The sequence below is a fragment of the Pholis gunnellus genome (assembly GCF_910591455.1).
Source record: "Pholis gunnellus genome assembly, chromosome: 14".
Lineage (NCBI taxonomy): Eukaryota > Metazoa > Chordata > Actinopteri > Perciformes > Pholidae > Pholis > Pholis gunnellus.
Genome location: NC_136541.1, coordinates 8,060,904 through 8,088,863, shown reverse-complemented (window position 1 = coordinate 8,088,863; position 27,960 = coordinate 8,060,904). Strand labels below are relative to the sequence as shown.

The following is a 27,960-nucleotide window of genomic DNA, read 5'->3' as shown; positions in this document are numbered from 1 at the left end:
GGGAAACGGGGGATGCAATTAAGAGACTTGGGATGTACCCACTGTCACCTTCTTTCGCTCCGACACAAAGCCCCGTGGTGTTTTCTTTTCTTTTTTTCTGCAGTTTTATCTCCTGTTGCCAGCTGTGACCGCTCTCAGGTCAGTGAAGGGAAAGACATTTATTTCCACCTCGTCGACGGGTGGGTGTGTTTGTGTGTGTGTGTGTCAGAAATCGAGGAAGTAAAGTGAGCTTAACTTCGATCAGGACCGCGCGGAGTCGTTAATCTCGATTTCTTAAAGAAACTGTAGTTTATAAGAGCGTTGACGTCTCCGAACAGAAGGGAATATACTTTTAATCATTTAAAACGGGTAATAAGCAGCTTCTTGGCTCACCTTTTTTTTGGGGGGGGGGAGCTCAGGTGAATGAACTTTTTTCTTTCCTTGGTTGTGTGGTAGGAGTTCGTTAACGCCAGAGATCTTCCTCTTCTCGTCGCTTTCGGGAGTATTTCGGCTTTTTAAAGATGAAATGAGTGTTTGTTTCTCAAAAGGTGAGACTTCTTTTGACATTTTGGTTTTGTTTGACACTTTTATGGACGGATGCATAAGTGGGAATTTTGATGGGAATGAGGGAAATGTCGGCTGTCGTTTACACAGCAATGTGGAAACAAAGGCAATTTGACAGACATGCGTTTTTATTTGCCTGTTGCAGAAGTTTTTGTACCAGAAATAAATACATTTTACTCTAAAGAACATGTTTAAAAATGTAAATCAACCTTAGATTGACCTGTGCTCTTACAATAATTCCTATTTTGTATTCCCCTTCATGTTAAACTGCCATTTGGTCACATAATGTGTGTGTTTCTACAGTGGATGCTGGCAGAGAGTACGGCCAGTGAGTTATGCTGAAGCCTGTCTGCATCTCAGGATGAGCACTAGAGATGGAGAGGCCCGTGTCGTGCAGATCTACCCCAGGCTTTCCCAGGACACGGCCACCTACTGTCCCCTGCAGGTCAGCGCTGCGGACACGGTACGGGCGGTCATCAGCAATGCCGTGGGCACTCTGGGCCTGGATGCCAGCCGAGCGTACAGCCTGCTGGAGGTCAGTAGATCTGGGAGAGAGGAGAGGCTGCTGGAGGCTGGGGACCGCCCTTTGGAGAGAGTCCTGCTGTGGCCGCGAGGGGCACAGAGGTGGCACCCTCAGAGCCAAGGGTACTACTTCATCCTGCAGGACCAGCAAGCCTACAATGGAGGCAACCAAGTAGAAAACAGCGGTGAGGACTACGATGACCTCTGTAACCTGCAAACTGTGACTGAGGAGAGTATTCTGGAGGCTTTACGCCAGCGCTTCTACAAGCTCAAAATCTACACCTACGCCAGCAACATCCTCATCGCCATCAATCCCAATAAGTTCCTTCCTCTTTACTACAATCCCAAGTATGTCAAGATGTACGAGAACCAGCCACTGGGCAAACTCAGCCCTCATATATTTGGCATAGCAGACGTGGCCTTCCGGGCAATGCTGAACCGGCAGGTCGACCAGTGCATTGTGTTGTCTGGTGCGAGCGGCTCGGGGAAGACCGAGAGCAGCAGTTATCTCATCCACTGCCTGACGGCCCTCAGCCAGAAGACGTACTCCAGCGGACTGGAACGGACCATCCTCGGGGCCAGCCCGGTGCTAGAGGTAGGTCACTGTGATGTGAAACGCCTGACAACTGACAACTAACACCCATCTGTTGCAGCAGTCCACTTTGTGGAGGTATGAAGGTGAGAGTTGACACTTTTGTATCAGATAACAAATATCCTTCAAAAGTCTAACGCCAAGGGCCAGACAATCAGTCAATCAACAGAAAATGATTATGAATAAATATAATATTATTAATCGGGTCATTCGTCAAGCAAAAACTGACAAATATTTTTCTGGTTCTCAACTGTTAAGATTGACTTCTTAAAGGGAAAGTTCAGCCCCAAATCAAGACAATCTTCCCTGTAGTGCTATTTGTCAACATAGAGAGTTTTAATGTGAGTTTCTAGAGAACTTACACGGCCTTACACTGCCGAAGAGGCTTAACGGCCGGAGATGGCAGCCTCAAAAGGCCGCCGTTTAGGGGGAGAGGGCCCGCAAATGTGAATTGCAGGTATGTCCACACACACACACACACACACACACACACACACACACACACACACACACACACAGAGGGATGATGAGAGGAGATGCTGAGCACAGAAAGAGGCGAGTGTACGCCGTCCACACGTGGAGTAAAAACAGCACTTGAGGACTCATTATGACGTGTGTGTGTGTGTGTGTGTGTGTGTGTGTGTGTGTGTGTGTGTGTGTGTGTGTGTGTGTGTGTGTGTGTGAGAGACAGAGATATTGTGCTGCTTTAATGACATGACTCCGTGCTGCCTCTTATTATGGCCCCGTGGGCGCTGTGGATTGAGCCCAGGCCACTCACACCAAAACAATTGTACAAACAACAAAAAAGCACTACAGGTAAAAGAAAGAATATGTATCTTTGATTTTGGGGTGAACTGTCCCTTTAATATTAATGCAAATAGATTATCTGTATTTCTTTTATCACTTGGACAAAACAGGCAATTTAGAGGTACTTTATGGGCATTTTTCACTATTTTATGACATAGACTAAACGATGAATAAAAAACAAACGAATGCATTAATCAAAAACGTATGCTATGAATTTTGAGCACCGTATTGGTCTGGTCCTTTTTAAATTGACATCATTTGAGGCATTTCCAGTTTAACCCCACCCCCCAAAACCTTTACCACCCCAGTAACTAACTTGCATGTGGTTTATGAAAACCCCTGATATCAGTTGACGAAACCGGCCGTTGATTCACAAGACTCTCCACTCTCACAGAATCCTGCGGATATGATTTAGCTGCTCACCAGATTAATGTGTTCTTCTTACTTGTTTTGTTGGTCAGAGTTCAGCTAACTGAAACTACTTTCATACAAATAACCCACTCTTTTTTCATATCCTTCTCTTTAGACCTGTGACCTCCCTCAGAGGAGAAATATGTAACATCAGCACCATGTGTTATTCACTTCCTGCTATGAAAAAGAGTGAATCATTGTTATCAACAATAAGCACAAAGAGGCTGTCTGATCTATGATTAGGAAGAACTCAAATTCATTTACCAGTTTGAATAGTATCGATTTGAAAACCTGTATAGTTCATGCTGAACTTTGATGACCAGTGATACGGTATATTTAAATATCAGTGTTTGCATATCGTGACAGTCCTCTCACGTTTGGATTTAGTAAAAGCACCAAAGAGCAAAACTAGGAATTCGCACTTTTAAAATACCCCAAAGAAACCCCAGTTCCACTCTCGCTCGTTTAGGTTAAAAGGTTTCTTTGTTGGCAGCCACATGTGTTCCAGTAACTATTTGTCAATGAGTAACAGGGCGACACATTTCCCCGTGATGTGTGCTTTCTGTTTCAGTTGTTTATTGAATTACACAATGTGTTTAAATGATGACTGACAGGAAAACCGGCCAAATGCTTTTCTTTTAGGGAAGTACTCGCCTCCATGATACTTACTGAACTTTTTGAGAACTGAGAACACGTCGCCAAGTGGGAGCCAATGCATTAGTTGGTATCCGTTCATTTATGATACAAAACAAATTGTTTTATTTCATGTTGTTTTCGAAAGTGCTGCTTGTGTCTCTTCACTTTGCACCAGTTAAATGTGTTCCAGCTACCAATAAGTGAGAATGTGCACCTAGTTTATCCATCCATCAATAGAGCGACTAACCTTTTTCACCAAGGACCCTGGCCCGCTCTGTTACTGATCACACACACACACACACACACACACCATGGGGTCAGCTTTTCATTAGAGATTGACTCAATATGGATCCTTTCTCTGAACGAGTCCGAGTTTCTTAAGCAACAGCTGAAGTATTTTTCCTGTTAACTTCCTGTTTTATTTTAAGCTCTTCTCCTGACAGGCGTTCAAAGAGGCAGAGATTCAGCTCGAGGAGAGAAAGTGGCTCGTTGTGATTTGATTTTTTTTAAACCGGGTCAATAACGAACAAACTTCGGCAAAATAGAGATGTCATTGCACCACAGTTAACCTTAGGTTAAACCAGAGGAGAACATGCACCCAAACTGTTTATACCCAAACTGAATATCAATGTAGGCCAAGCCAGACCTATGGGCAAGCTGCCTAATGTAGTAATGAGGATCAATGTGTGTGTTAATCTGTTTTGTTTGTATGGTCCTGTAGTTTGGCTGCTTTGCAAAACACTCTCTGACGTCTTTGAATTTCCTTTTATATGCATGAGTCACACTCTAACATACGTCTTCGTTTTTATCTGGAAGTACAAAACCGTGACTTATTTTTCTTTCCCTCTAACTTTGAATTCAATGTTATCTCTCTTGACATCAGAATGTTGCGGAAACTGCACACGATTGTGAAACTGCAGCCTATCAAAGTTGTGTTCTAATATGGGAAAAGAATCTGCAGTCGGTAGCCAGCAGGTGATTTCACTTGCTTGTGTTAAGTATTGTGTGTGTGTGTGTGTGTGTGTGTGTGTGTGTGTGTGTGTGTGTGTGTGTGTGTGTGTGTGTGTGTGTGTGTGTGTGTGTGTGTGTGTGTGTGTGTGTGTGTGTGTGGGGGGGGGGGGGGGGGGTTGTTGGTGGAGGTTTGTGTTGGTTGTTGGTGTTCAGTAAGTTGAGCGCTGAGCTCCAGAGGGGGAATTTGCAGGGCGTTGTCTTTGAAGGATCACCTGAGAGAGAAGAGAAGCGGGAACGTGTCAGAACAGGCTCAGCCAGGTCTGTAGGCAAACCTAGGCCATAAAGTCTCTCTCTCTCTCTCTCTCTCTCTCTCTCTCTCTCTCTCTCTCTCTCTCTCTCTCTCTCTCTCTCTCTCTCTCTCTCTCTCTCTCTCTCTCTCTCTCCCCCCCCCCCTTTGTTCAGCTGTGTTTTCATTCAGAGATCTCTGATTCTCTGAGGTCTACGTTTCAAGGTGTAATCTGGTCAAAACCATTTTTTATCCCAATGTTCTCTTCTTTTGTCTGAATTTTAACTGATGGATATCATTTTCATCATTCAGTATCCCGCAGTTAATTTTGCACCAGTCGTTTCATACAATGTTCAGTTGGGGTAGATCTGCATCTCACAAAGTCAGTAACTCTCACATAATCACGAGGTGGTCATTGACCAGTGGTTCCCAACCGGGGGATTGTGATCCATTCAAGGGGTTGCAAGACAAAAAGCAAGCAGAAAAAAACACATTTCTGCTCGAAAAAAATAATCTTTAGTTGCTTTTTTTTCTTGTGATTTATAGGATTGTTTTTAAACATTAAGGCCTTTAACCCTCCATTGTCATTGTTTTTGCAGACAACGGCCTACATTTAATTTAATCTATAATGCTGTAAACTGCGGCTGAGCAATGCATAGATATTATATCAATACCGTGATACGAGACCAGATATCATCTGAGATTTTGTCTATTCTAATATGGCATACGTGTCGTCTTTTCAAGGCTGCATTCCAGTAAAGTGATGTCATTTTATGAACTTCTCAGATTGTTCTGGTCGTTCTATTATTTTTCTTTTCCCTCTTAGTCATTATATCTACATTACTGATGATTATTTATCAAAAATCCCATTGTATAAATATTTTGTAAAACCACCAATTGCTAACCCTACAATACTGTTCGTATCGTGGTATTTGGTTAAAAAACATTGTGATACTTTATTTTCTCCATATCGCCCGGCCCTAATGTAAACAATAGAAAAGCAGCAAATCCTGACATTTGAGAAGCTGGATGCAGAGATTGTTCGATCGATCAGTTTGTCAATTTTCTAAAGAACCAGTATTCCCCGTGTCCGTCATCTTTCCAAGGGAAATGTCACAGCTCATTCGGTCCAATCAGGTGTCATCGAACCTGCCCCAGTCTTCCACTGGTATTTCCCACCTTTCCCACCAGTTTTCCGAGGCCAAATTCCTGATGATAAGCCTGGAATTTGTGTTACTTGACAAACAAACCAGACCTACCTGAATGCATCATTAGTTTTTGGAGGAGGGATTTCAACCTGGCCGTGTCTATGACAGTGTCCTTCAGAGGATCCAGACCTCAAACTAGGACGTGGCAAACATCTGTTTCTCTCCCTCCTCCACACACCATCTTCTCACCACGTGCTGTTCTTCAACTTCTTTTATATATGTTAGATTGATCTGGTTGAAAATGAAAGCCATGCTCTGTATGTACAGAGGTGCACAGGGAAGGAACATTCCAGTAATTCAAAGGTTTACCTGCCAGCGTGCATTCAGTACATTCTGCAGGTCTAGCTCGCTCTCTGTGCAAGCATTGCCTGTTAAGACACGACCATCAGCATATCTCCATCTGGAATGAGGGCGAACAGTGCGTCTGACATGTGCTCAGTTTGGATTTTTATTCTCCTTTGGGAAAGGCTCAAACTTGGGAAGTAAAAGCTGATCCAGAGTCAGCTGCAGCTCATTAGCACTCATAATACTGTATGTGTCAGTCAGCGGGGACTCTGCGTAGGTGGAGTTGTTGATAGTGAACCTTGGATACCGTCTCCAGCCACACAGAATAACAAAACATGCAACTGTGACGTCAATCATAGAGTTTCCTCTTGGGATGCAGCGAATGAATGATCTTCATTCATTATCCTAGCAGTATGTTTTTTTGATTCATTGTTTAGGTTAGAAGATGATGGCAAATTCTCATCAGGTTTTTCAGATCCCAAAGTGTTTTTAAATTACTTATGTTGTTAAAAAATAATAATAATTTCATTTATAGTGATAAGAAACTGAAAAAACTTGACCGTTTATTACAAAAAACTTTTAATTGATAAATTCATCAATTGTTAGGATTACTGTCAATTTTGTGGTAGTTGACTAATCAGTGGTTCCTTCTCACCAGCTGATTGATTTAGTGTTTTGTATTCATAACATTGGTCAAACACTAGCAGTTTTCTTTAAGTACTGCTTCATCAGCCCTACAGTAGAAAAAAAACAGTTTTCACTGAAATGTTATGAACGACAGAGAATTAGCAGAGCAGAAAACACCAACCACTGAAGAAGGAAGTGTGTCTTAAGTGAGAGTAAAACTCCTCTCTGTTTATTCAGAAGCCTTGTTGAGAACTGGACAAAAAGGCTGCTTAATGGAGCTTTTATTTTCAATGTTTGTGGCCACTTAAACCTGTGCATAAATGATGTGAGTCTCCTGGTTTAATTGCGTTACTGGTCAAAAAAGCCTGACAATGCATTGCAGTCAATGTGACTGAAATATTATGCAGAGATGCAAGTGAATTAGTAATGATGATGATGTGGTAGTGGAACCTCTTGGCAGTGTTCATGTGAAGTGAAATATAAAATAACACATCAGTTAAATTTTCAGAAAAGTTCAGTTGTATATAATGAGTTTTATGTTCAAGGTTCTTACAGGTATGGAAGCCCTGAGAGGCCAGTGAGAAAAATACATCTGGGGATCCATTTTTTAAGTCTGATCTAAATAGTTTTCTGTCCTGTGTTTATGATTTAACAACAGGTGAAAAAAAGGTTTTATATGTATGATAATATTCCTAAGTTCATTAATAGTTTTCATCTGTAACAAAAGTTTTGTGTAGTGAAAAATTGTTTGTTGTTGTAATGCTAATTTCGGCCACAAGAGGCTTCAGTGCAAATCTACTAAATATGACTAAAAGCATTCATGTTTTCTTTCAGGTGAGTTTTAATTTGCATAACTTGTTAACATACAACATATGTACCTTGTGTTTAGAATGCGTGGAGGAATTAAAACTCACCTGGAAGACAACAAAAAACTAAATGACCCTGGCACAGAAAACAATTTAGATCAGACTTAGAAGATGGATCACAAAAAATGAATAAATTAACCGAGAAAATAATCAACAGTTAAAGTGATAATTAAAGCCCTAGTTCAGAGTTAGACCAACTTTAATGTTTCATAATGTTGCCAACAGAAACAGTCCCCTGCCACCCAACAACCAAAGTTATTTATTGGATCGCTGCTCCGTGCTGTAAACATTTGCAGTGTTTACTAGTGGGTGCCAGCGTCTGTGAGAAACATGCCTACGCATTTGTCTGTTTATTTCAGTGAAAACTTATGCTCGCTATGTTCTAAACAGGCCTTTGGCAACGCTAAAACGGCAGAGAATAACAACTCCAGTCGCTTTGGGAAGTTCATCCAGCTCAACTATCTGGAGAGCGGCGTCATCCGAGGGTAAGGCTTCACGTTTTATGTTTCTCACCAACCTTCTCTACTTATTTAGTAGATAACCTCTGCAGCAGAGTTTGCAGTTTATCTTGGTTGATATATTTGTTTAGTTTAACGGTTCGTTTTTCTTGTGTCAAGGTTGTACAATGTTGGCAACCGCACCAAAGCTCCATAGGATTTGTTGACATTCTCTTCTTGTGTGTCTCTTGCAGGGCAGTTATTAAGAAGTACCTACTGGATAAGTTCCGCCTGGTGTCCAGAGATCAGGGGGAGAGGTATATTAAAGACACTCAGGAACAGAGTTGAAATGAAACTTACGTGAGCCCTGATTGTGTATAATGGTGCTGTGTGACCTCTGACCCGCAGGAGCTTTCACGTGTTTTACTATCTGCTGGTGGGCGCGTCCAAAGACGAGAAAAAGGAGTTCCATCTGTTAAAGCCGCAAGATTATCTCTACCTCAAGCAGGTACCTTTGATCCACACACTTTACTACAGCAGAGACTGGGGAGGACCAGCTTACCACGTGACGTGTCATTTTATATTAACAAACGGGGGGAAAACCAAAGGTCGATGTTTTATAGAGACAGACCCACAACATCTAGAAACTTCTCAACAGTAACTCGCATAAAACTGTTAAACTGCAGGTAAACTAGGCTTCACAAGGCTGCTTTCCCTCAAAATCATTTTATTATATTGAGGATTTCAGGCCATGTTCACATAATGATACTGTTGCCTATTTAGTCCTTTTTTATTGATTTAAAACACCAACTGAAAAGCTTTGTTTCTGTCTGATTTCAAGTATTCTGGGCTGTTTTGTATCTATTGACAACGCAACATGGACCAACCACCAGCAATTTCCCATATTCTCCCTTGTTAATGTTTTCTTTAGCTCTTGAGTAATGATTTATGGCGTACCAGCTGCAGCCTCAACTAATTCTTATAAATACCTTCTGTACGTCTTTTGTTATAGCTTTTGCTCAGACATTATAATATAATATATAATACATGATATAATCTAATATAATAGCCTTTTAGCTCAGTTAGGTGCAGGTGTTATCTGTTTCCATTCATACACCTCTGTGGCTGTGCTGTATATTACTAAGCACCTCGTTCTCTTCGCATCCCGTCTGATTGTTCTGCAGGAAGATCTCCCTTTAGATGACGAGGAGAAACTTAGGCACGAGTACAAGAGGCTCCATCAAGCTATGGAGATGGTTGGCTTCCTGGCCTCCACCAAGAAACAGTATGTATGATTTTGATAATGAACAACACAACAGGAAAGCTGAAGGCCGGAGTCAAACTGACCAGTGTAGCTTTACTGACCTTTTTTAGGACAAGTTAAAAGAAGAGTTAATCATCCAGTGTCAAATGTGCCCACAAAACACTTTGTTTGTAAATAATAATTAGGTTCTTTTTCTGTTAGACATAAAACAACAGCACATGCCAGAAGACCAGGAATGTATATTATCATTATTCAGCCCACTCACTGGGAGGAAGAAGAAAGCTAGGAAATATTTGCTGTACACGGCCCGACATCAATCTCAGTCAGACGGTGTTTACAACGCTTACACACAGCTCACATGTTATTTGTACCAATCGAAAGATATTGTAAGTAGACAAAGTCATTTGTTCTTTAACTGAACACTGTCGGAAGAGTTCCTCACTTCTACACTGGTGTCTGTAACAGGTCACAGCTTGTCAAGTCTAAGCAGGGGAAAAATGCGTCAAGCATGTCGTCAGGCGCCTGACAGCCTCGGGACACCTCGCACACATTAAAGCGTGAGCGGCATAGTTTGTAACCTGTTCAGGTTGGTCCCCCCGGTGAATAACCACACTGAAGAGACAGTGATGGTTTATATGAATACATCTACAGAGCAATGCACAGTTGGACACGTAACAGGCATTAAGTCCCAAAGTATGGACACAGTAAAATTATCATTTTTCCTTGAACTACTCTTGATCTGCAAGTACAGATTGTGTATTGGCTTGGTTTCCTCATCTAGCTGATAAGACACAAATCATCCTCTCTCCTCCTCGACCACACACTACGTTACTCTTATAACATATTCATCAAACTGTGTCGACACCCTAAATATAGGTTTGAAACACCACTTTTTAAACGTATATACAGGAAAATATACATTTATACAGAAAAAAACAGTGACTCCTCAAATTGCGATATTTTAGAGCTTGCACTAAACTTCTGGTTTGAGGTTTTCAGGTGGCGGGAGTAACAAACGCGTTGCGCAACAACCACGTAGGTATTGAGAAAGTTGATCACATGATTGATCGCAGAGGCAAAGACGTCATCACTGTCGAGCCAATGGCGTAACTTTATGGCGTCACCTGTCATCACCTATCAACTACTATTATCCTTTACAGTACGAGACGAGCTCAGAAGGCAACACTGATATGTTAACATCAACATAGCAATGCTCAGCTGTTAGCTACACATGCACACCAGCCTTTGGGTTATTAAGAGACATACTGAGGAACGAGCAGCAAGGTTGAAATAAACGGCAAAAGAGATGTAAATAAGATTCCAAAATATTCATATGTCAGTACGGAGTGTGAGAAATAAATAAAGTGTGTGTTCAACTGAAGCCTGGTGCGACGGGCAAACCGAATATGAAACAAGTCAGTCAGATTTGTTGTTTAAATGGATATTGAGGCTAAAACCTTTCATGGAATATAAAGTATGCAACTGAAAATACACAGCTAGTCAAAATTATGTATATGCTGTTCAGCCAGAAATAAGCCATCTGTTCTGTGTGTGTCTACTTCTACTGCGCAGGATATTTTCCATCCTCTCTGCCATCCTGCACCTGGGCAATGTGACGTACACACAGTCAGAGGACACTGAAGTCCTGGATGTTGGACCTGCTGAAGTTTTGTCCACACTGTCGAACCTGCTCAAAGTACGTTCCCCGAAGTGAAACAATTATGTCTGCTGATTTGCTAAATTGTCATCTGGAGTTATCATCTACAGTCTCCATTTGATTCCTAGTGTTCAAGAAAAAAGCCTGTACTTGGGATGAAATCACAGTAACTCTTGGAAATCAACTGCGTCATCACTACACCTAAAATAGCTCTCTTGTTTTGTCTGAGAACAAACATGTTTCAACCCATTGTGTTTGACAAATAGAGTCATTGTAGGGCTTTTCTGTGGGATAAACAATGTGTGACAGTGTTGTGAAACTCTCTGTATAACTGTTTTTCTAGGTAAAAAAGGAGCAACTGGTTAAGACTTTGACCAAGAGGAGAGTAGAGACCGCCAACGCCATCGTAGTATCCCAGTACACACTACAAGAGGTATGTAGTGAAATGTAGTATTCGAGCTGCCCCCTTCATGTTTAATTATTAAATATGAATATGTTTAATATGAGTTGAGTTCTGCAACAGCTTTTTATTTCACTTGAGTTTGAGTTGTAATTTGCTTTGTTTGATGTTTCTGTGTGTTTAGGCCTCCGCAGTGCGGGACTCCATGGCCAAGTCTTTGTACAGTGCTCTGTTTGACTGGATCATCCTTCACATCAACCATGCAATGTTCAACAGACGAGACATGAAGGAGTCGGTCACCGTAAGTCTCACAGGCGCATAAACTGCCACATTGGCTGCGGGAGGCCTACATGTTTAGTCAAATTGGAGAGAGAAAAACTATTTTCAATCTGCATGATTTTGACTTTAAAGTTAATTTGCCCACTGGAACATTTTAAAATCATATTCAAATATAACAAAATATCATCAAATGCATTGCTGAAAAGGGAATTATAGGATGTCTGTGCTCTCGTGTAGCTGAAGTAAAAGTTGCATTTCATATCAGAAATACAAACATGCATAAAAACATAATAATAATGTAGCTAATGAATATTATGATCAGGTTTCCAGTGTGCTGCTGTTTTGTATGTCGGTTATGAATTGTGCTGTTTTCTGTTGTGTTTTTAGTGTTTGTCCATCGGCATCCTGGATATGTTTGGATTCGAGAACCTCCAGACAAACAGCTTTGAGCAGCTGTGCATCAACTACTCTAATGAGAAACTGCAGTATTACATCAACCGGCACGTCTTCAAGCTTGAGCAAGTCAGTGTTTTTAGTTTTCTTCATTTTAATCCTTCGTGACGTTCGGGGGTGGTTAGTATTCATTCTGTATTTGGTCTCTGCATGGCCGGCACTTTTTATTAAATGTCTAATTGCCTTTGTGGCCTGTGCAGTGAGTTACCACTGTGCCTGCAAAAATCTTTAAATATCTGAAATGATGTTGTCAAAATTCAGGACTTGCATTGTCTTACAGACAGATTTACTGCAGTGTTTTGAAACTTGCAGGCACTGTATTTACTGTTAGGCTGTTACGAATACATCTCTTCATCAGTGCCACATTCATTTACATTTACATATAACCCCGAGTAACCTATTTAAATATATTACAGGAAGATTATGTGTCCGAGGGCATCACCTGGCGAAACATCGACTACACTGACAACAGCGGCTGCATTCAGCTGATCAGCAAGGAGTCAACTGGAATCTTTGACCTGCTGGATATGGAGAGCACGTATGTGAACATGTAACATCCCCAAAGCTTTGTCCGCATTGGCTTTTTGTTTGCTATGTTAGCGTTTTTTCCGCGCTTTGTCCGCTATTTTCGTAGATTCCTCTTGGAATGCGTGCTTACGATCTGGCACTTGGTCGCTATGTTTTGTTTTATAGAGGTTGGCTCCCAGAAACGCCCCGAACAACGCAAAATAAGAAAAAACAGGCAGACGGCCTGGTCTCTGCAGATACAGACACCGCCACACACTAGTGGGTTATAACTGAGGATTCAGAGGGATTACCTTTGTATGGGTCTATACATTGTTTAGGAAACTGATACTGATATTCTGTCTTTCTCTCTGTGTATCTTCAGCGTCCCTCAGGCCACAGATGAAACCCTGTTGGACAAGTTGAAGCAGCAACATGGGGACAACCCATTAGTTGTTCCGTCCTCACATGGAGAGCCTACTTTTGTCATTCAACACTTTGCTGGAAGGATTAAATATCACATCAAGGTGGGGTATATGTCCCAAACGTCTTTATTCTACAAAGTAAATAATACACATTTGAAATTCAACACAAGTACACTGTGACACAGTGATGGGTCTGCAGTAGCCTTGTTAGATAAGCCACCGTGAGAAAAACCTGGAAAATCTTTGAACTAAGTGAATGATTAATGCTGCGCCCTCCCCCAAGAAGACTGTGGTCGCACTGTGAAGTTGAAGGTTGCGAATACAAGTAATGCATGTGGGGCTCCCTTGTGCAACTGCAACAAGAAAACAAGGAATACAGCATGTTAATCGTGATTTATTTTTGTTCTAAAGGATTTCCGGCAGAAAAACACGGAGCACATGCGTCCTGAAGTCATATGCCTTCTACGGAGCAGCGAGCGGGCGTTTGTTCATCAGTTGGTTGCATCCAGTCCAGAAGCTCTGTTCAGATGGGGAGTCCTCCGAGCCACCATCCGCATCATTGCAGTATTCAAGAAACTGGGACGCCAGCGGGCAGAATCATGTAAGTAGCTAATCGAACCGCATTTTCACCAGCTGAGGTAATTCAACTTGTTTAAAATGTCAGATCCGTCTTTGCCGGAATGACATGTTTGTTGAACTGACTTTTTCTGAACGGCTCAGTCAGCTTCCGTCTCATCAACATGTTTTTAATCTTTTGAGAAATGTATTATTACATACAATTTGTTGTTTTGTCGCCACAGTATCTGCTAGACGAGGCTCTCGCAAAACCCTCAAAGACATGAGAAGGAGCAGCAGTGCTTTTGAGAGACTGTCCAGGTAAATGTACTACACTAATGCGGTTGTAGTGGATTTTACTGCCACTGACATGTCTCTGTTACAACTTAATTTTCATTATGATGCAACCAAATGTATTCAAACTGACAATGGGTTTTAAATCAGGCAGGCTTTTTCTGTTTTAGAGAATTAACAATTGATTAACAACTGTCGCAATCAACCATCCAGATTACATCCCAAACACAGGCACAAATACTATATTAATTACTTTTTCATTCATTCATTCATTTACTCATTTATTTATTCTTAGATAATTAGTTAGTTAAGCTTTATTTATTAAGGATATCTCATTGAGATCTCTTATGAAGAGAAGCCTTAGACCACGTTACACAAACACAAGATCACAACAACAAAATGTATTCTCACAAAACAACCATCACTCTCTTTTCAACATAGTGACCCAGAACAAACAATGCATGTGCCTTAACATTAATGATCAGCTGTGACGGTATGCTTGTCAAAAGAAAAAAATACACCTTAAAATGAATTATTAAATAATAAAAGTACCTTTCTGACATTTACAGCAACAGCCTGACTCTGGATTTCTCCTTTGATCGCTCTGATGAACATCTTGATGTATTTGAAGACATCTTTGTCAATTATGAAAAGAGAAAGTAAGTGGGCCTCATGGCTTTACTTTAAACACACTGATTTTGATGTGTTAGCTTTTTATTTCCAGAGCTGCATGTTGAACGGAGCTTCATCTTTTCTGTTTTTTCTGCAGGAAAAATCGAGGCAGTCGACAAAAGCAGCTCATTCCAAAGGTAAAGTGCTGATGATGGAGTGGGAGCCAGATTAGAGTTATTAAGATGTGTTTGGTTATTTAGGAGCAAAGATGTTGAAATGCTCCTTTTAGTAAGGCTACTGATTACGTCAAAGCCAATAGCTCTCAGTTAAGGTTAATCAGTCTGCAGAGCCAAGTTGAGCACAGAATGAATCTTGTTGAGTAAACTTTTAAAACGGAGTCTGAAGATTCATTTTGCGAGAAGGTTATTGCCAAGACACAGACGACGACAGTAACAGTGGTAATGTGGTAACCTGAGAGAGAGCAGATTGCTGCTACAAACGGGTGCAGTGTTGGTGAAGCTCACAGCTTTTTACATCATTTCAAAACCAGCACTATTACACTGATGATCTTAAAAAGTGAAAATGAGTTTGTTCATTCTTCAGCTCATCCTTTCGTCCATGTGTCCGTCCAAAGTCCTTTCGTTGTGGGAGTCAGAAAGCTTACAGACTTTATTGTGTGTTTTTAAACAGAACCTCGTGGATTTGCAGTCCCTCAGACATATTGTTGGTCTCGCCGCACATGACCGAACCAGCAAATTCATCTTCCACCCTCATCGGAGGACGATGCCCCCGACAGTTGGCACTCAGTTTCAGGTTTGTTCTCTCTGCACCTTTTGCTGGCTCAGTTTCATAAAGGACAACTTTAATCCTCACTTCATGTTACATTCATGTATGTGGTAGGGAAAAGTTTGATTCAAGTCTCGAAATGAGATTCATTGTTTGAAGGTGATACTCCTTTTTATCATTTCATTACTAGGATAAAAGTAAGGCACTATTCTACATTACACTACATCGGACATTTTTGTCTGAACTTCAGGCCGCACATTCATTCTGTTTTTTTTCCCAATATGTGATAAAGAGCATAACATTTTGGAATGAAACCTTTTAAAGTGTTTTGTTTTTTTAGATATTTATAATAGAATATGTGGTCTCAGTGACTGGATTTTTGAAGCCTGCCCTCCTCTTCACACTCACTGCCCATTAAGAATCTAAGTCGATTTCAGAATCCAACAGTTTGACCTGTTTGATTAAGAAATTCAGGGTTATTTTACAACAAGTGAAACTATACTTGAGCTATAGCTATAGTCTCCCATAGCCACGTTTTTGTTAACTACATTACAAAATGCATGTACTATAATTTTGGGACAGTATTGCAAAACATCAGTGCATGTTTGTCTCTAATTGTTATCTGCCTGTGTAGGCGTTCTGTCATAGTTAACTGAGCATAGGCTGACTCATGTACTGTACTACAAGAGTACAGAGAGTGAAAAAGGGGATAGCTTTTGAAAAAACTCCAAACAGTTCCTTATATTTTAGGAAAAATATACTATCATAACAACAAAACAATCACCCATCGCTCACTGCACTTCTGTGCCTCACAGAGCTCACTCGGAAAGCTGATGGAGGCAATTGAAAAAGCCGAGCCATTCTTTATTTTCTGTGTTCGCTCCAACGCTGAAAAGGTAACGTCATCTGTGATTCTGTTCCATCATCCTCATTGTTACTGTAATCCTACATGTTGGACCGTATCACACAGGTCATCACTGGGCAAAATGTTTTGTTTTTGCAGAAGGAGCTGCACTTTGATGATGAACTTGTGCTACAGCAAATCAAGTACCAAGGCATACTGCAGATGGTTTGCATCCAGAAGTTCGGCTACAGTGCCAAATACACATTCAAGGTGGGCAATCTTCATGAGTTATGTTTTTACACTTCGACAAAGTGCAATGGAAACAGACTTGGCAAATATATGATGAAGTACATGATGCATGAGACTTCCACTGAAGCTTCTGGTCTGCTGAAGAGATGAAAGAGGAGTCTGCAAGTTTCCTGCAATGTTTTTCACCGTTTAAGGTCGACTGGTGCTCTTTTAGTTACATCATCTTGCTGCGTCCTTCTCTTCTGCAATGATAAAATGTGTTTCCGGCTGTAGAATTGGTGCCACCTACTGCTCGTCTGGATGAACCAGCTCCTAATAATTGCATAACTTTAGTGGATGAAAACAAGCATTGATTTGCATGTTCTTTTGCAGATTTTCTCGAAATTCAATTCAAGTTTGCAACACATTTAGAAGGAAGCCTGGCTCGTGAGAAGAGAGATAATTTGCACTTCTGATACCATTTTCTTTTGATGACAGGAATTTTTTGAGAGGTTCAGAATGTTGCTTCCAAAAGGAGCTACTGTGACGCCAGAGCACATAACTGAACTGCTTGAGAAGATGGCGCTGGATAAGACCACTTATCAAATAGGAAAAACCAAGGTAAACATTCTTGATCATGTCAGTCATTTATTCTGAACTTAACTCACCGTGGTCCTGTGTATCACAATGGCCAGAGGATGAAAGTAACATTACCACGCCTGGGAAATCACTTCATACTTAGGTCACCCATGAGTACTGCATGTACCCATGTTTCTGTTGGTATGTTTTGAATTTAACGCATCCAACAAATGACGTGACGAGCAGGAATTTTGTTAACATTAAAATGTCTCTTAAATTTCATTATTGTCATGACTCACTTCCTCAAAAGACCTAGCAGATTTCATGCTTTACTTAAAGTCATAAAAACACATAAAAGTCACATAATGTAAGTAATGCATGTATTAAAATGTACCACAGATAACATGTTATAAATGGTCCCAGTGGTTTCATCATTTGTGTGGCTCTCTTTCATCTTCTCAGGTGTTTCTCAAGGAGAAGGAGCGGCAACTTCTCCAAGACACTCACAACAAAGAGATGATGCGTCACATCATCATCATGCAGCGCTGGTTCCGTGCCATTCTGTTAAGGATGCACTTCCTGCAAAAAAAAGACGCCACAATGATTATACAGGTACCATTCATAGCATGGACATTTCCTCAAGGAGACTGTCAGACAATTATAAACATCCCATCACAGGTTTCCTAGGATGTTGTAGATAAAATAAGATTTATTAATCCGAAGGAAATTGTTGTGCCAGAGTTATATCAAAGATTACAACAAAAGAAAAAAAACGTATTATTTACAACAATAGAGCAATAAGTGTTTAAGAACAAATACTGACACCAGTGCAAAATAGAATAGCAATAACAGTCAATATAGTAAAATAGAAAAAGTAAATTACAACAACATAAGATTACAAAGTAAAATGATAAAGTGTATCAGGAGTAATACAACAGTGCCTAGTAGAAACTACAACAGAAAAGTAATATTGTACATCCCTGTGTCTTTCCTACTCTGTATCCTGTCAAAAAAAGAAAAATAAAGTCACACAAACAAGTTAAAGTACATCAGATTAAAGTTGACAGAGGATTTCTGGTGGGTTTTTTTCTTTTTTTTTAGAGAAACTGGCGTGGGTTTTACGAGAACCAAAACCGAGCTGCTACGGTGATCCAGACAGCATGGAGGAGTTCGCTCAAGAAGTCAAATTGCCAACATAAGACGGAGGACGATAAGAACATGTCCAAGACCCGGCCTGGACGGGACAGGTACGTACTAAACCTACACAACTGCATGATTTTAGAAAAGAAGCCAGCACATGTATTTTAAGTGGAATTTGATTCAAAACCGAAAATAAAGCATTTGTATTATGGATATGTTTTTGTGATGCCAGTCTGATTTAGTGGTTCTTACACAACAGTTTGACAAAAAAGGAGTTGACGAGGCAGCAAAAAGTGGAGCTCAGCCCCAACAGGACCCAGCAGAGGTCCAGGAGCAGAGAGAAGCGAGAGGGCAGAGGATCCCCTCCCCCTCTCAACAGGCCCCACTCCGTCCCACTGGAACCTAAAGTTGTCAGTGGTGACCGCTACCCCAGCCCCTCTAAAGGCAGCTTGCTACAGCGCTACACAGATAGCGAGACCTTCAGGGAGAAGGCGGAGCAGTGGACGGGAAGAAAGAGCGACGGAGAACGGACGGATGAATCAAGTCCAGAACTACGGCGACGACAAGGCGTTCGGAAGGATGAGTTTCAGTAAGTCATCCTAAAGTCATAGAAATCTTTCCCCACAAATCTTGGACACCTGTTAATATGGCCCCAACAAGCTCTTTTAATAACATCATAAACTTCCTTTGTGTTTACATGGCAGTCATTTCTCAAAATGTGTATCTTGATGCTTTCACCGATACTTGCAAAGTCCCACAATAGTCCACAGCTCTGCTCTTATTTCCTTCTGCAACGCAGGCTCAAAGTGAAGTCCTTGTCCGTTGATGAACTATCAACGATCAGCTCATCGGGCTCCGATAGCTCACCCTCTACCAACGAGGTAATCTTTGTCAATGTGGTGTTACATCATTTAAAAACTCTAGAACATTCGATCCATTTAACATTTTTGCTCCTCATACAGTTGTAAGTGTCCTGTACAACAATAAATGTTGGCGTTGGCATTTCAAAGAACTGTAGTTATGTGTGCTGTAAACTGCACAAATGGAATCTCCTTACGCATGAATCAAAGAAGGGCTCTCAGTCTGTGCCTCATCACGTTTCCTGGCCCAATCAGGTCAGGGTGCGTTTCCGCAAGCAGCCCAAACGCAAGCGGCGCTTAGCCTACGCCCGCAGCGGTCTGATGATGAACTTTGGGGCCTCCAAGGAGAGCGAGTACTGGAGCTTTCCGCTGCCTCCCATCAGCCCCCATGTAGCCAACCTGAGGGGCGCGGCCAGTAGCGTGGATCTCCGGGCCGCCAAATCCCAGGTCAAGGTACTGACCGAGGGGACATTTAGACCGACCACGGCTCTCCTCTGCATGCAGGCCTTGCATGTGTATGTCCCAAACGGATTGAAGGTTGCATTGCGCTGGGACTTCTCGTTTCTGTGCCGCAGCCAAGGAGAAAAAAAAGAAAGTGCTCTCGTTTCCGAAACGCAAAAAGGAAATCTTAAAAGCCCATTTCCAAAGCTCATTTCTGATCCTTTTTGCCTCTTTTTTCCGAGCTTTCGGTCAGCAGGTACAGTTCAGAGTTACCACAGAACATGGTTTATTGCTTTTCAGTCACTGTTTCTTCGTCACTTTAAAATGAAGACAGGGGTTGCAACTTTAATTATTTTAGCTTGTTGCTTAATTTCTGTTCATTTTGTTCATGTTTATAGTACAAAAACCTGAAATACCACACGACAAATGAATTATGATTAATGAATCTGATTAAGGCAATTATATGACACTATTTGATTTTTGTTCAGTCTTTTGATTTATTTAGTCATGGACACACTTTAATCTACTGTACATGGCATCATAACATAAACCAATCATTGAATTAACATCACTGGAATATTGTTACTCACAAAAACTCACATTTAATAATGGAAATATAAACGGGGGAAGCAGATTTACAAATCACTTGATTTTGAATCTATCAGTAACAAACGTTTTAACACACTGACACAACGTTATTGATACATGTACTAACTTTGCTCATACTGATTAAATCCAAAAAGGTCAACGTTCAGCTGGTGGCAGGAGACGGTGCAGCTTAGCATGAGTTAAAAATGGTGAAGGACTTCCGCTGTGCTGCTAATCATGTATCAGCTTTATGTGGCCTGGTTTGGTGGCGGTGCAGCGGCTGCAGGGCGACATGGTGGGGGAAGGTGGTTTTCTTACGATAGTTTGTTCTTTCGAGTTTTTGGTCAGCAAGCTATGTACTTTGGCTTAGAGCATGTTCATGTTTTGATACTGTTGCAGATACCAGCAGAAACTGATGGGTCAAGGTTCAGTTTTCGAAACAAGAGCACCAATGAGGACTCGGGACAACAGGGATCTAACCAATCACAACTCACGACTCCTGAGAGGTAAAACTCTCTCACTCAGTTCAAAGGAAATTGTTCAATGTTTTAACAATACTTACTGCAATTGATATGTTGCTACATGGAGTTGATACAGACTGTCTTTTGTACAGGATTTGGTTTCTCAGCAAATTCCTGAAAAAGCGGGCGCCTAAATATGCCCCGGTCAACGACCCTCCATCAGCAGGTGACCAAAAGCAGCAATCTTAATATATTTAGTTGTACAATGCAGAGTATTATAAATATACTCTTACACTTTAAATATGAAGCAAAAGGGACAGTTGAAAGCACTGTAGTGAATGTACGTAGGAGAAGGTCTAAAGGAAAGAGGAAACAAACACAGTTTATGGTATGCAGCTTTCCTTATGATGTTGGTGTTTACTGGATCTAACAAGTAGAAGTCACCGTTTACCATCATACATCACTGGTTAACGCACTTCTCTTTACTGCCGTCTGGAGATTATTTTCTGATCATCTTGAAGAACAATCCTGTTCATCACCAGTAGATTTCTTGTTCAAATGTTTTAATTGTCGTGTCAGACTAATAACGCCACATCTCCCCCGTCTGACCGCAGTCACCTTGGCCAGCTACACTCCACATACATACCACAGCCCTAACCAGAACAGTGACCGGGTCAGTCGAAACCCGACCATTCGAATCAGCCGGGGCACGCGGCACGCGGCAGGCGGCAACACGTCTCTGGAGCGCGAGATCACCGACGCCAACGAGCTGCGAAGCCTAGACGAATTCCTCGGCACACAGGTGAGATCTACACCGGAGGAGGAGAGCAGCTAACTCGGGTTTTACTTTCAGCTCGTTCAAATCTTAACAACACACATATGGCTCTCACTTGTTTCTACTGTAGATGTACAGTGTTGTCACATACTGTCGCCCAGCTACAGAATCGTACACTTTTTTATCTATCCACAGAATAAACATACATTTAGCACACGCATCAAGCTGTCATGGATGGGGCCTTGTGAGTGGCTGAGGGGCGATGTGGTGTACATAACCAACAACAACAGTGTTGTTAAAAGTGGCATTATGAAATTAAAGTGTAACTGGGGGAAAAAAACACTGAAATAACTTTGGTAAAACTGCTACAGAGTCATTTTAAACTAGATTATTTTGTAAGCATGCAAGATTTTAAGAACAGGATTAAGGACTATTTGATCTGTTAATGAACAACTTTATTAATTCATTCATAAATTAGTCTAATTAAATTTGTTGTTTTGTTTTTAAGTCTGTAATTCCCTTGGAAAAGAGATTGGGGACTATCAATGGGACTATCCTGCTAAAAGTAAAGGTTCAATAAAGGTCAAATTAAAAACTAGCTCAATTTTATGTGTGGAGTTTTGATAATGTATTGAATCGATTCACAATTTACTGGTCAATGTACACAGTTTTGTCGTGGAAGAGTTGCATAAATAGTTTTATTATTATTATTGTCCAATCTCCAAAGAATGTTACCCCGGTAGCCGAAAGGTTAAGGCACACAGGCCACTTAACGGTCCTTTGTTGCCATAAACCCTCTCAAATGTGAAAACTCCTGTGTTCCACCTGTTCATACTTTCCTCGTCCTCAGGTGAATGAGCTGCGAAGTAGAAAAGATCTGTCACCAACAGAGAGCATCTTCCTCTCAGCCACCATGCAGTTCAGAGATACCATCAAAGGCATGTACTCCGTCAAGGTCAGTTCAGCTTCTTCCTCTGTACAATCTGAAGTTTGTTTTAGAAGGAAGAAAGTAGAGGAACAGCATTTTATGCCTTTTACCAGCATGTCTCTATCATTCATGATCATTGTAGGAATTTTTTTTTATATAGTTGTTGACTTACTTCTGCAGTTATTTCACAGTGTTTCGGATGTTGTTATGTAGGTTAATTCAGGTTTATTTTAACATGAAGTCACTTATTGTTGAATGTCTTACAAACGAGCCAAATTAAGAAGTTGGAAAAGTGGTCACTGACTTTTCATGAACACTCTGCGACCAACAGACGCCCAAAATTGGCTACAAAGATCTGATGAAGGGCTACCAGAACAAAGTGAACACACTAGCAGGGTCCAAGAAGAAGAAGACGGAGGTCTCGTTGGTGGTCAACTTGTTTCAGTCTGTGCTGGACGGCTTTATAAGGGGCGAGCTAAAACGACTGGAGTCTGAACCAGCCAAGGTAAATCGGAGATTTTCAGTCAATCGTCAGTCTCTAAACGACTTGGTGGGTATAAACTATCCCCTGACTCGTTCATTAATCTCACTTCTGGCTTCTCTCAGGCCACCAAGACGACGAAGAAGAGGAGGAAAAAGGAAAAATGCGTACGTTGAATGTCATTATCTGCATTGTGAAGTTTTTGCATTGCACATCCATGTGAATCATCCCAGTGCATTGTCTGTACATCCTCTCTCTACAGCCTAATAGTCCTCTGGATCACCTGTTCAGCACATACCAGGTGAACGTTATGCAGTCGTGTGACTTGTGTGGCTCCTACATCTGGGGAATGGAGAAAGCCTACATGTGCAGTGGTGAGTTCAAAGAGCTGCATGAAAACAAAATGTTTTTTTATTGTTTTATGTTCAAAACAGGGACACAATTAAATTTGACTCTTTTTTTTTTTTTTCTCCCCTCTGTTTTTTATTCTAAGCTTGCAAGTTAATATGTCACAAGAAATGCCTGTCCAATATCATCACAGATTGCTCGACACGCCGTGCCAGACAGGTAGATTCACATTTTTAAATACTCTTACAAATAACCATATTATGATTGAATATATTTATTTTAACCTCCTCTTGTCTTTTCTTGTGGTAGGATGACAGCGTACCAGGCTCCCTTCACTTTGGAGTGCAGGTGTCTGTCCTCACCAGTAAAGCCAACCCTGTGCCCAAAGTGGTGGAGTTGTTGCTGATGCACGTGGAGCTGAACGGCCTCTACACGGAGGGTATTTACCGCAAGTCGGGCTCAACCTGCCGAGCGAGGGAGCTCCACCAGATTCTGCAGACTGGTCAGTAATTCTCTGCACACCAGCCTCAACTTGTAATGCACAAAATGTTGTTTTAAGAATCCAACAAATCTATTCAGAGATTAGTCAGTTTATGTTCGAGTTCAACATAACATTGCAGCCACAGGATTTCCCATATTCTCTCTACATTCTTTCATTTTTGTCTTTCTTAGTTTAAACTCCTCTGTTATTGTGTGTGTTTACTTATTTGTTATAATAAGTAAACTATATAATATATATATTGTTGAAATAATAACTTCAGAACTCATGATAACTTGTATGCTGTGCTTTTTAAAAGAACTACAAAACGCAATACTTTTAATCACATCCTTTGTCCCCTGATTATGAGGAATGAAAAGTCATAATAATATTATTTATCCGTGTGTTCTGTTTTGTGGCATTAGATCCTGAAGGGCCATGTTTAGACAACTACCCCATCCACACCATCACAGGTCTGGTTAAACGTTGGCTCAGAGAGCTGCCGGACCCCCTCATGACCTTCTCCCTCTACAGCGACTTCCTGCATGCCGTGGGTGAGTTAATATTGATGGTATGTCAAACTGAAAAAACAGCCAACATTAGAGAAGCTGCAGCTAGTCATTTCCTTTGGCTTATTTGCTAGGAAATTACTTAACGATGAATCAATTATTAAAATAGTTGCATAAGTGATAGAAATTCCTGATATGAATGTTTACTCTGACCAGTTTTTGAAGTTTATTGATCTCGAGGACTGCTCCCTCTAAGTCGATTAGTCAACTAATCTGTTGTTTTGGTTTTAGTCATCTACAATTTCTTTAGGCAATTAGTAATTTTTTTATGTTTTCTCATGCTGAATGACCTATTTCAAAGAAACTTATATGCACTTTTCTGGTAAACTTACAATTGATAGTGTCGCTTTTGTGTGATTCTTTGTGGAGAACCTTGGTTCTACAGATCAGTCGATTAAATCAACAAATCGATTAGACGTCAAAATCCTTTGTTTGAAGGACAAGCCTGTTGATCTCCATGTTTTTTTGCCCCCAGAGCTGCCAGGGAAAGCTGAGAGGATAAGGGCTGTATACCAAAAGGTTGATGAACTTCCGCCCGCCAATTACAACACGTTGGAGCGACTCATCTTTCACCTTGTCAGGTGGGACGATCCCTTCTTCCCTTCTTCTTCTGCGTCTACTCATTAACTGTCATGCTTACGTCCGGTGTGTTGCCAAAACAAAAAGATTTCCACAACATTCTAAAATGTGTGATGCGAAGAATCCTCCGCTCCTCACAGTGATTATTTGATTCTGTTGTTGACTTGTGTGAGATAAAAATCCTTTGAGAGCTTCATGTGAGTGGCTTTTTTTTTTTTTTTAGGGTTGCAAAGGAGGAAGAACACAATAAGATGTCACCAGCCTCTCTCGCTATCGTGTTTGCCCCCTGCGTACTGCGTTCACCTGATGTGGATGACCCCTTCCTGGGTATGAAGGATGTGGGCAAGACTACAATGTGAGTGATACCGCACACTCCACTCTTCAGGAAATGTAATTTTATTTATTTGCAATTTTGCAATACAAAGTGAAAAGAGTGCAAATGTAAGAAGTCTAAGATAACAATAAGGTGCAAATACAAATATAAATACAGCCTATACAATGAAAATATGTGTATGGATCATAAAGATATAAAGAGGTCATCGGTAGGGATCAGTCTAGGTGGGGTCGCCTGGCTTCAAAATACTGTATGTGCTCTTGTTGGATACACGGTATGTATTTCTAGAGATCGACATTGTTTTTATGGGGGTGTATTCATCTTTGACCGTGTTGCCTGCAGGTGTGTTAATATCCTGATCTCTGAGCAGCTCAGACGCTACAATGAGAAGATGCAGAATATCCAGGAGCTGGAATACGCAGAGGCCCTGGCTGTCAATCAGCTCAAACTGAGGAGGCAAAACACAGTGAGAGAAAACTTCAAGACCAAAAGAATAACACCTGGGTCAAGCAGCCTCTGGCTATCATTTCAATTTAAGTTTTTACATCCGTCAATCTGGCTGGAATAAGATGCATAATACTGAGGAAAGATGGGAGATTAGCCAGTATAAGACAGAGTTAGCCACACTGCCACCCAATATTTAATGCATATAATGTTTAATCAAAGAAAAAACACCTTTTTTACATCTAAATGACTTGATGGATAAACTTACATTCTTAAGAGTATATTACAGTAGTAGTTGTTGGAATAAAATGAATCTGATTTGAAGCCAGTGTCTTAACTTATCAGCTGAAACCCAAACCTACTCCAACCCCTGTGATCTCTGTGCAGCTTGTTGAAAAGCCTTCAGCGCTGGATGTTCCAGACCGACCAAATTCTGATGAAATGGAGAGGACCCTCATCGATAGGATCAAATCCATCAAGCAAGAAAAGTGAGCTGAGATTATTTTTTTTTCGTTGAAGTTAAATGCCCGGTGGGTAATGCATATAAATGACATGAGTTTGAATAATAATATCTTGTTTTGTTATTTCCAGGGTGGACTTGGCCTGCAGGTTACCTGACCTGGAGGAAGACCAATCTGACTCATCGTCGTCGATGAGCTCAGACAGTCAAGATGACATCCTGGGCAGCGTGGACTCGGAAGGTCAGTAGGGAGGTATGGTATTTTCACCTTCCTCTGGATGCAAAGAGACAGCTCACCAAGAAGAAAAAAATGTTGATGTGATTAGGTTGTTTTTTTACCGAACTGAGACAACAACAGCTTTCTTGCAGGGCGATCCTGCGTTGTTGTTGTTGTTGTTTGTCGCTGGACTAGCCTCATACAAATTCATGAGAGGGCCGTGTTATTTTTACTCGGGGATAAAGTATGAACATGGCCAAAGGCGGGACAAAAAACAATCAAACCTGCCTTTACATCACACCACTGCACACTTCATATACTCTTTAATCATATACTGACTGTTCGACCTCAGTAGAATAACTGATTCTATTTATATCAAAAGTCTTTTGTTCATTGTTTCCAAAATTAAGCTACAATATCAAACCAACACAAGAACTTGGGATTGACTGTGTGTGTGTGTGTGTGTGTGTGTGTGTGTGTGTGTGTACTACAAGCTCATACCAGAAATGTTTGCCAATCTGATGTTTCTAGCACCAGGAAAGGTGACCATGCGATTGAAAACCCAGAAACCCGACTGCCCGCCTAAACCTGCTGACCTGGCGCAGAGAGTCAGAAGTCTGATGTCTCCGATAGAGGCTGCCCAGAGAGAGTTCGCACCAGGACGAGTGACAGATGTTCCCCAAACCACGTGCTTCCTGCTCGACCAAGACAACCCCTCCCCCGACGACCAGCCCCAGATCAGCGACAAAGCGTCCAATAGGAGATTTGATGACCTGGACATCCCTTACATCGATGAGGATGACGATTTAACCTGCACATAACACCACAAGTTGTAAGAATTGGAATATTCCCAAGTATGTGTTAAAATATTTGTGAATGTCAAAAAGAAATAACTGTGCACTTTGTTTTGTAGACTTTTTCCATTTTTCAATGCTGCTATGGAAACAAAGTGCTTTGCGATGGTAGATCGTACGGACTGTCCCTTCAGGGTTTTTATAACTGATCTGGAGGAGAACCAATAGCAAGGACTACTCAGCCTCTTCATATTCTATGCACTGTATGTGATTTAAATCAGATTTCAGAAATGTACAGTTCACATTTTATAAAAAGTAGGTACTTATGTGAAGCTGTGTGACCAGCAGTGTTTCCTCTATAGAGCAAAACACGGTGAGCAACTAAAGATACAAGTCCCTCCTTTACTAGTGTACATTATTCTGAACTCCACCACTGTGGTATTAACGGGATTTGATGGTGTTTGTGGGGAGAAAAAAATGTCTTGTAAGTGTACCAAAAAGGTTGGTAGGAGAATCGGAGTGCTTCTTGATTATACAGAGCGACATTGCGTTTCGGAGCATTGTTGTTCATCTTAAACTATTTTGTTATGTTTTTCTGCTCTTCATGTTCCTGTGGTATTGCTGTGACTGACCACTGATTCAATACACCTGAAAGGGGAATGGTCATAGTGCTGCCTTTTAGACTGACTGAAAATACATCCCTCTGTAACTTCTCTTGGCTGTGCAGTTTCACAAAGTACATGTTTTGTCTGTACATGTAGGTTTTTTTTAAAACATGCATGCCTGTACATTTTCCACGGAATAATGCATATGGGGGTGAACATCCTCAGGGTTTGACTTTTGTGTAATAAACTGACTATTTTCAAATGTCTCATGCTGTATTAGAGATGTCTATAACCAATACTGCAGCTTTGACAATGACAAGTCTCTTAACAGTATATTGCATATTCTGTTCAAATATTAGGTATAAAAAAAAAATACTGTACATGAAACACTGCACAACATACAAAAC

At 41.0% G+C, this 27,960-nt stretch overlaps 1 protein-coding gene across 6 annotated transcripts; it reads left to right on the top strand.

Moving 5' to 3' along the window:
- On the top strand, positions 1-27,818 carry LOC306706350 (myosin IXb). Of its 6 annotated transcripts, none has more exons than XM_079173386.1 (43): positions 1-138; positions 436-527; positions 847-1,660; positions 8,125-8,219; positions 8,426-8,488; positions 8,580-8,679; positions 9,356-9,456; positions 11,008-11,131; positions 11,436-11,525; positions 11,677-11,793; positions 12,159-12,293; positions 12,641-12,762; positions 12,918-13,010; positions 13,114-13,255; positions 13,565-13,754; positions 13,954-14,029; positions 14,572-14,661; positions 14,772-14,811; positions 15,305-15,427; positions 16,216-16,296; positions 16,404-16,514; positions 16,971-17,093; positions 17,514-17,663; positions 18,153-18,298; positions 18,451-18,780; positions 18,991-19,072; positions 19,307-19,504; positions 20,480-20,586; positions 20,694-20,767; positions 21,156-21,343; positions 22,167-22,271; positions 22,576-22,749; positions 22,851-22,892; positions 22,988-23,099; positions 23,219-23,292; positions 23,383-23,575; positions 23,977-24,105; positions 24,596-24,701; positions 24,923-25,054; positions 25,376-25,499; positions 25,865-25,965; positions 26,069-26,178; positions 26,686-27,818. In XM_079173386.1, the coding sequence occupies exons 3-43, from the start codon at positions 905-907 to the stop codon at positions 26,973-26,975; spliced, it is 5,739 nt and encodes a 1,912-aa protein (XP_079029512.1). In that variant the 5' UTR covers positions 1-138; positions 436-527; positions 847-904; the 3' UTR covers positions 26,976-27,818. The 6 variants fall into 6 exon arrangements, with proteins under 6 accessions (XP_079029512.1, XP_079029513.1, XP_079029516.1 ...); XM_079173390.1 differs by lacking the exon at positions 1-138 and adding an exon at positions 196-348 and having other exon boundaries at positions 26,069-26,190; positions 26,686-26,822; XM_079173385.1 differs by lacking the exon at positions 1-138 and adding an exon at positions 197-348.
- The last annotated feature ends 142 nt before the right edge of the window (positions 27,819-27,960 follow it).

Coding starts and splice junctions, on each gene's coding strand:
- LOC306706350 (XM_079173386.1), top strand. CDS start 905: ATGAGCACTAGAGATGGAGAGGCCCGTGTCGTGCAGATCTACCCCAGG. Junction 8,220..8,425: donor GAGAGCGGCGTCATCCGAGG/GTAAGGCTTCAC, acceptor TGTCTCTTGCAG/GGCAGTTATTAAGAAGTACC. Junction 23,293..23,382: donor CGACACGCCGTGCCAGACAG/GTAGATTCACAT, acceptor TTCTTGTGGTAG/GATGACAGCGTACCAGGCTC.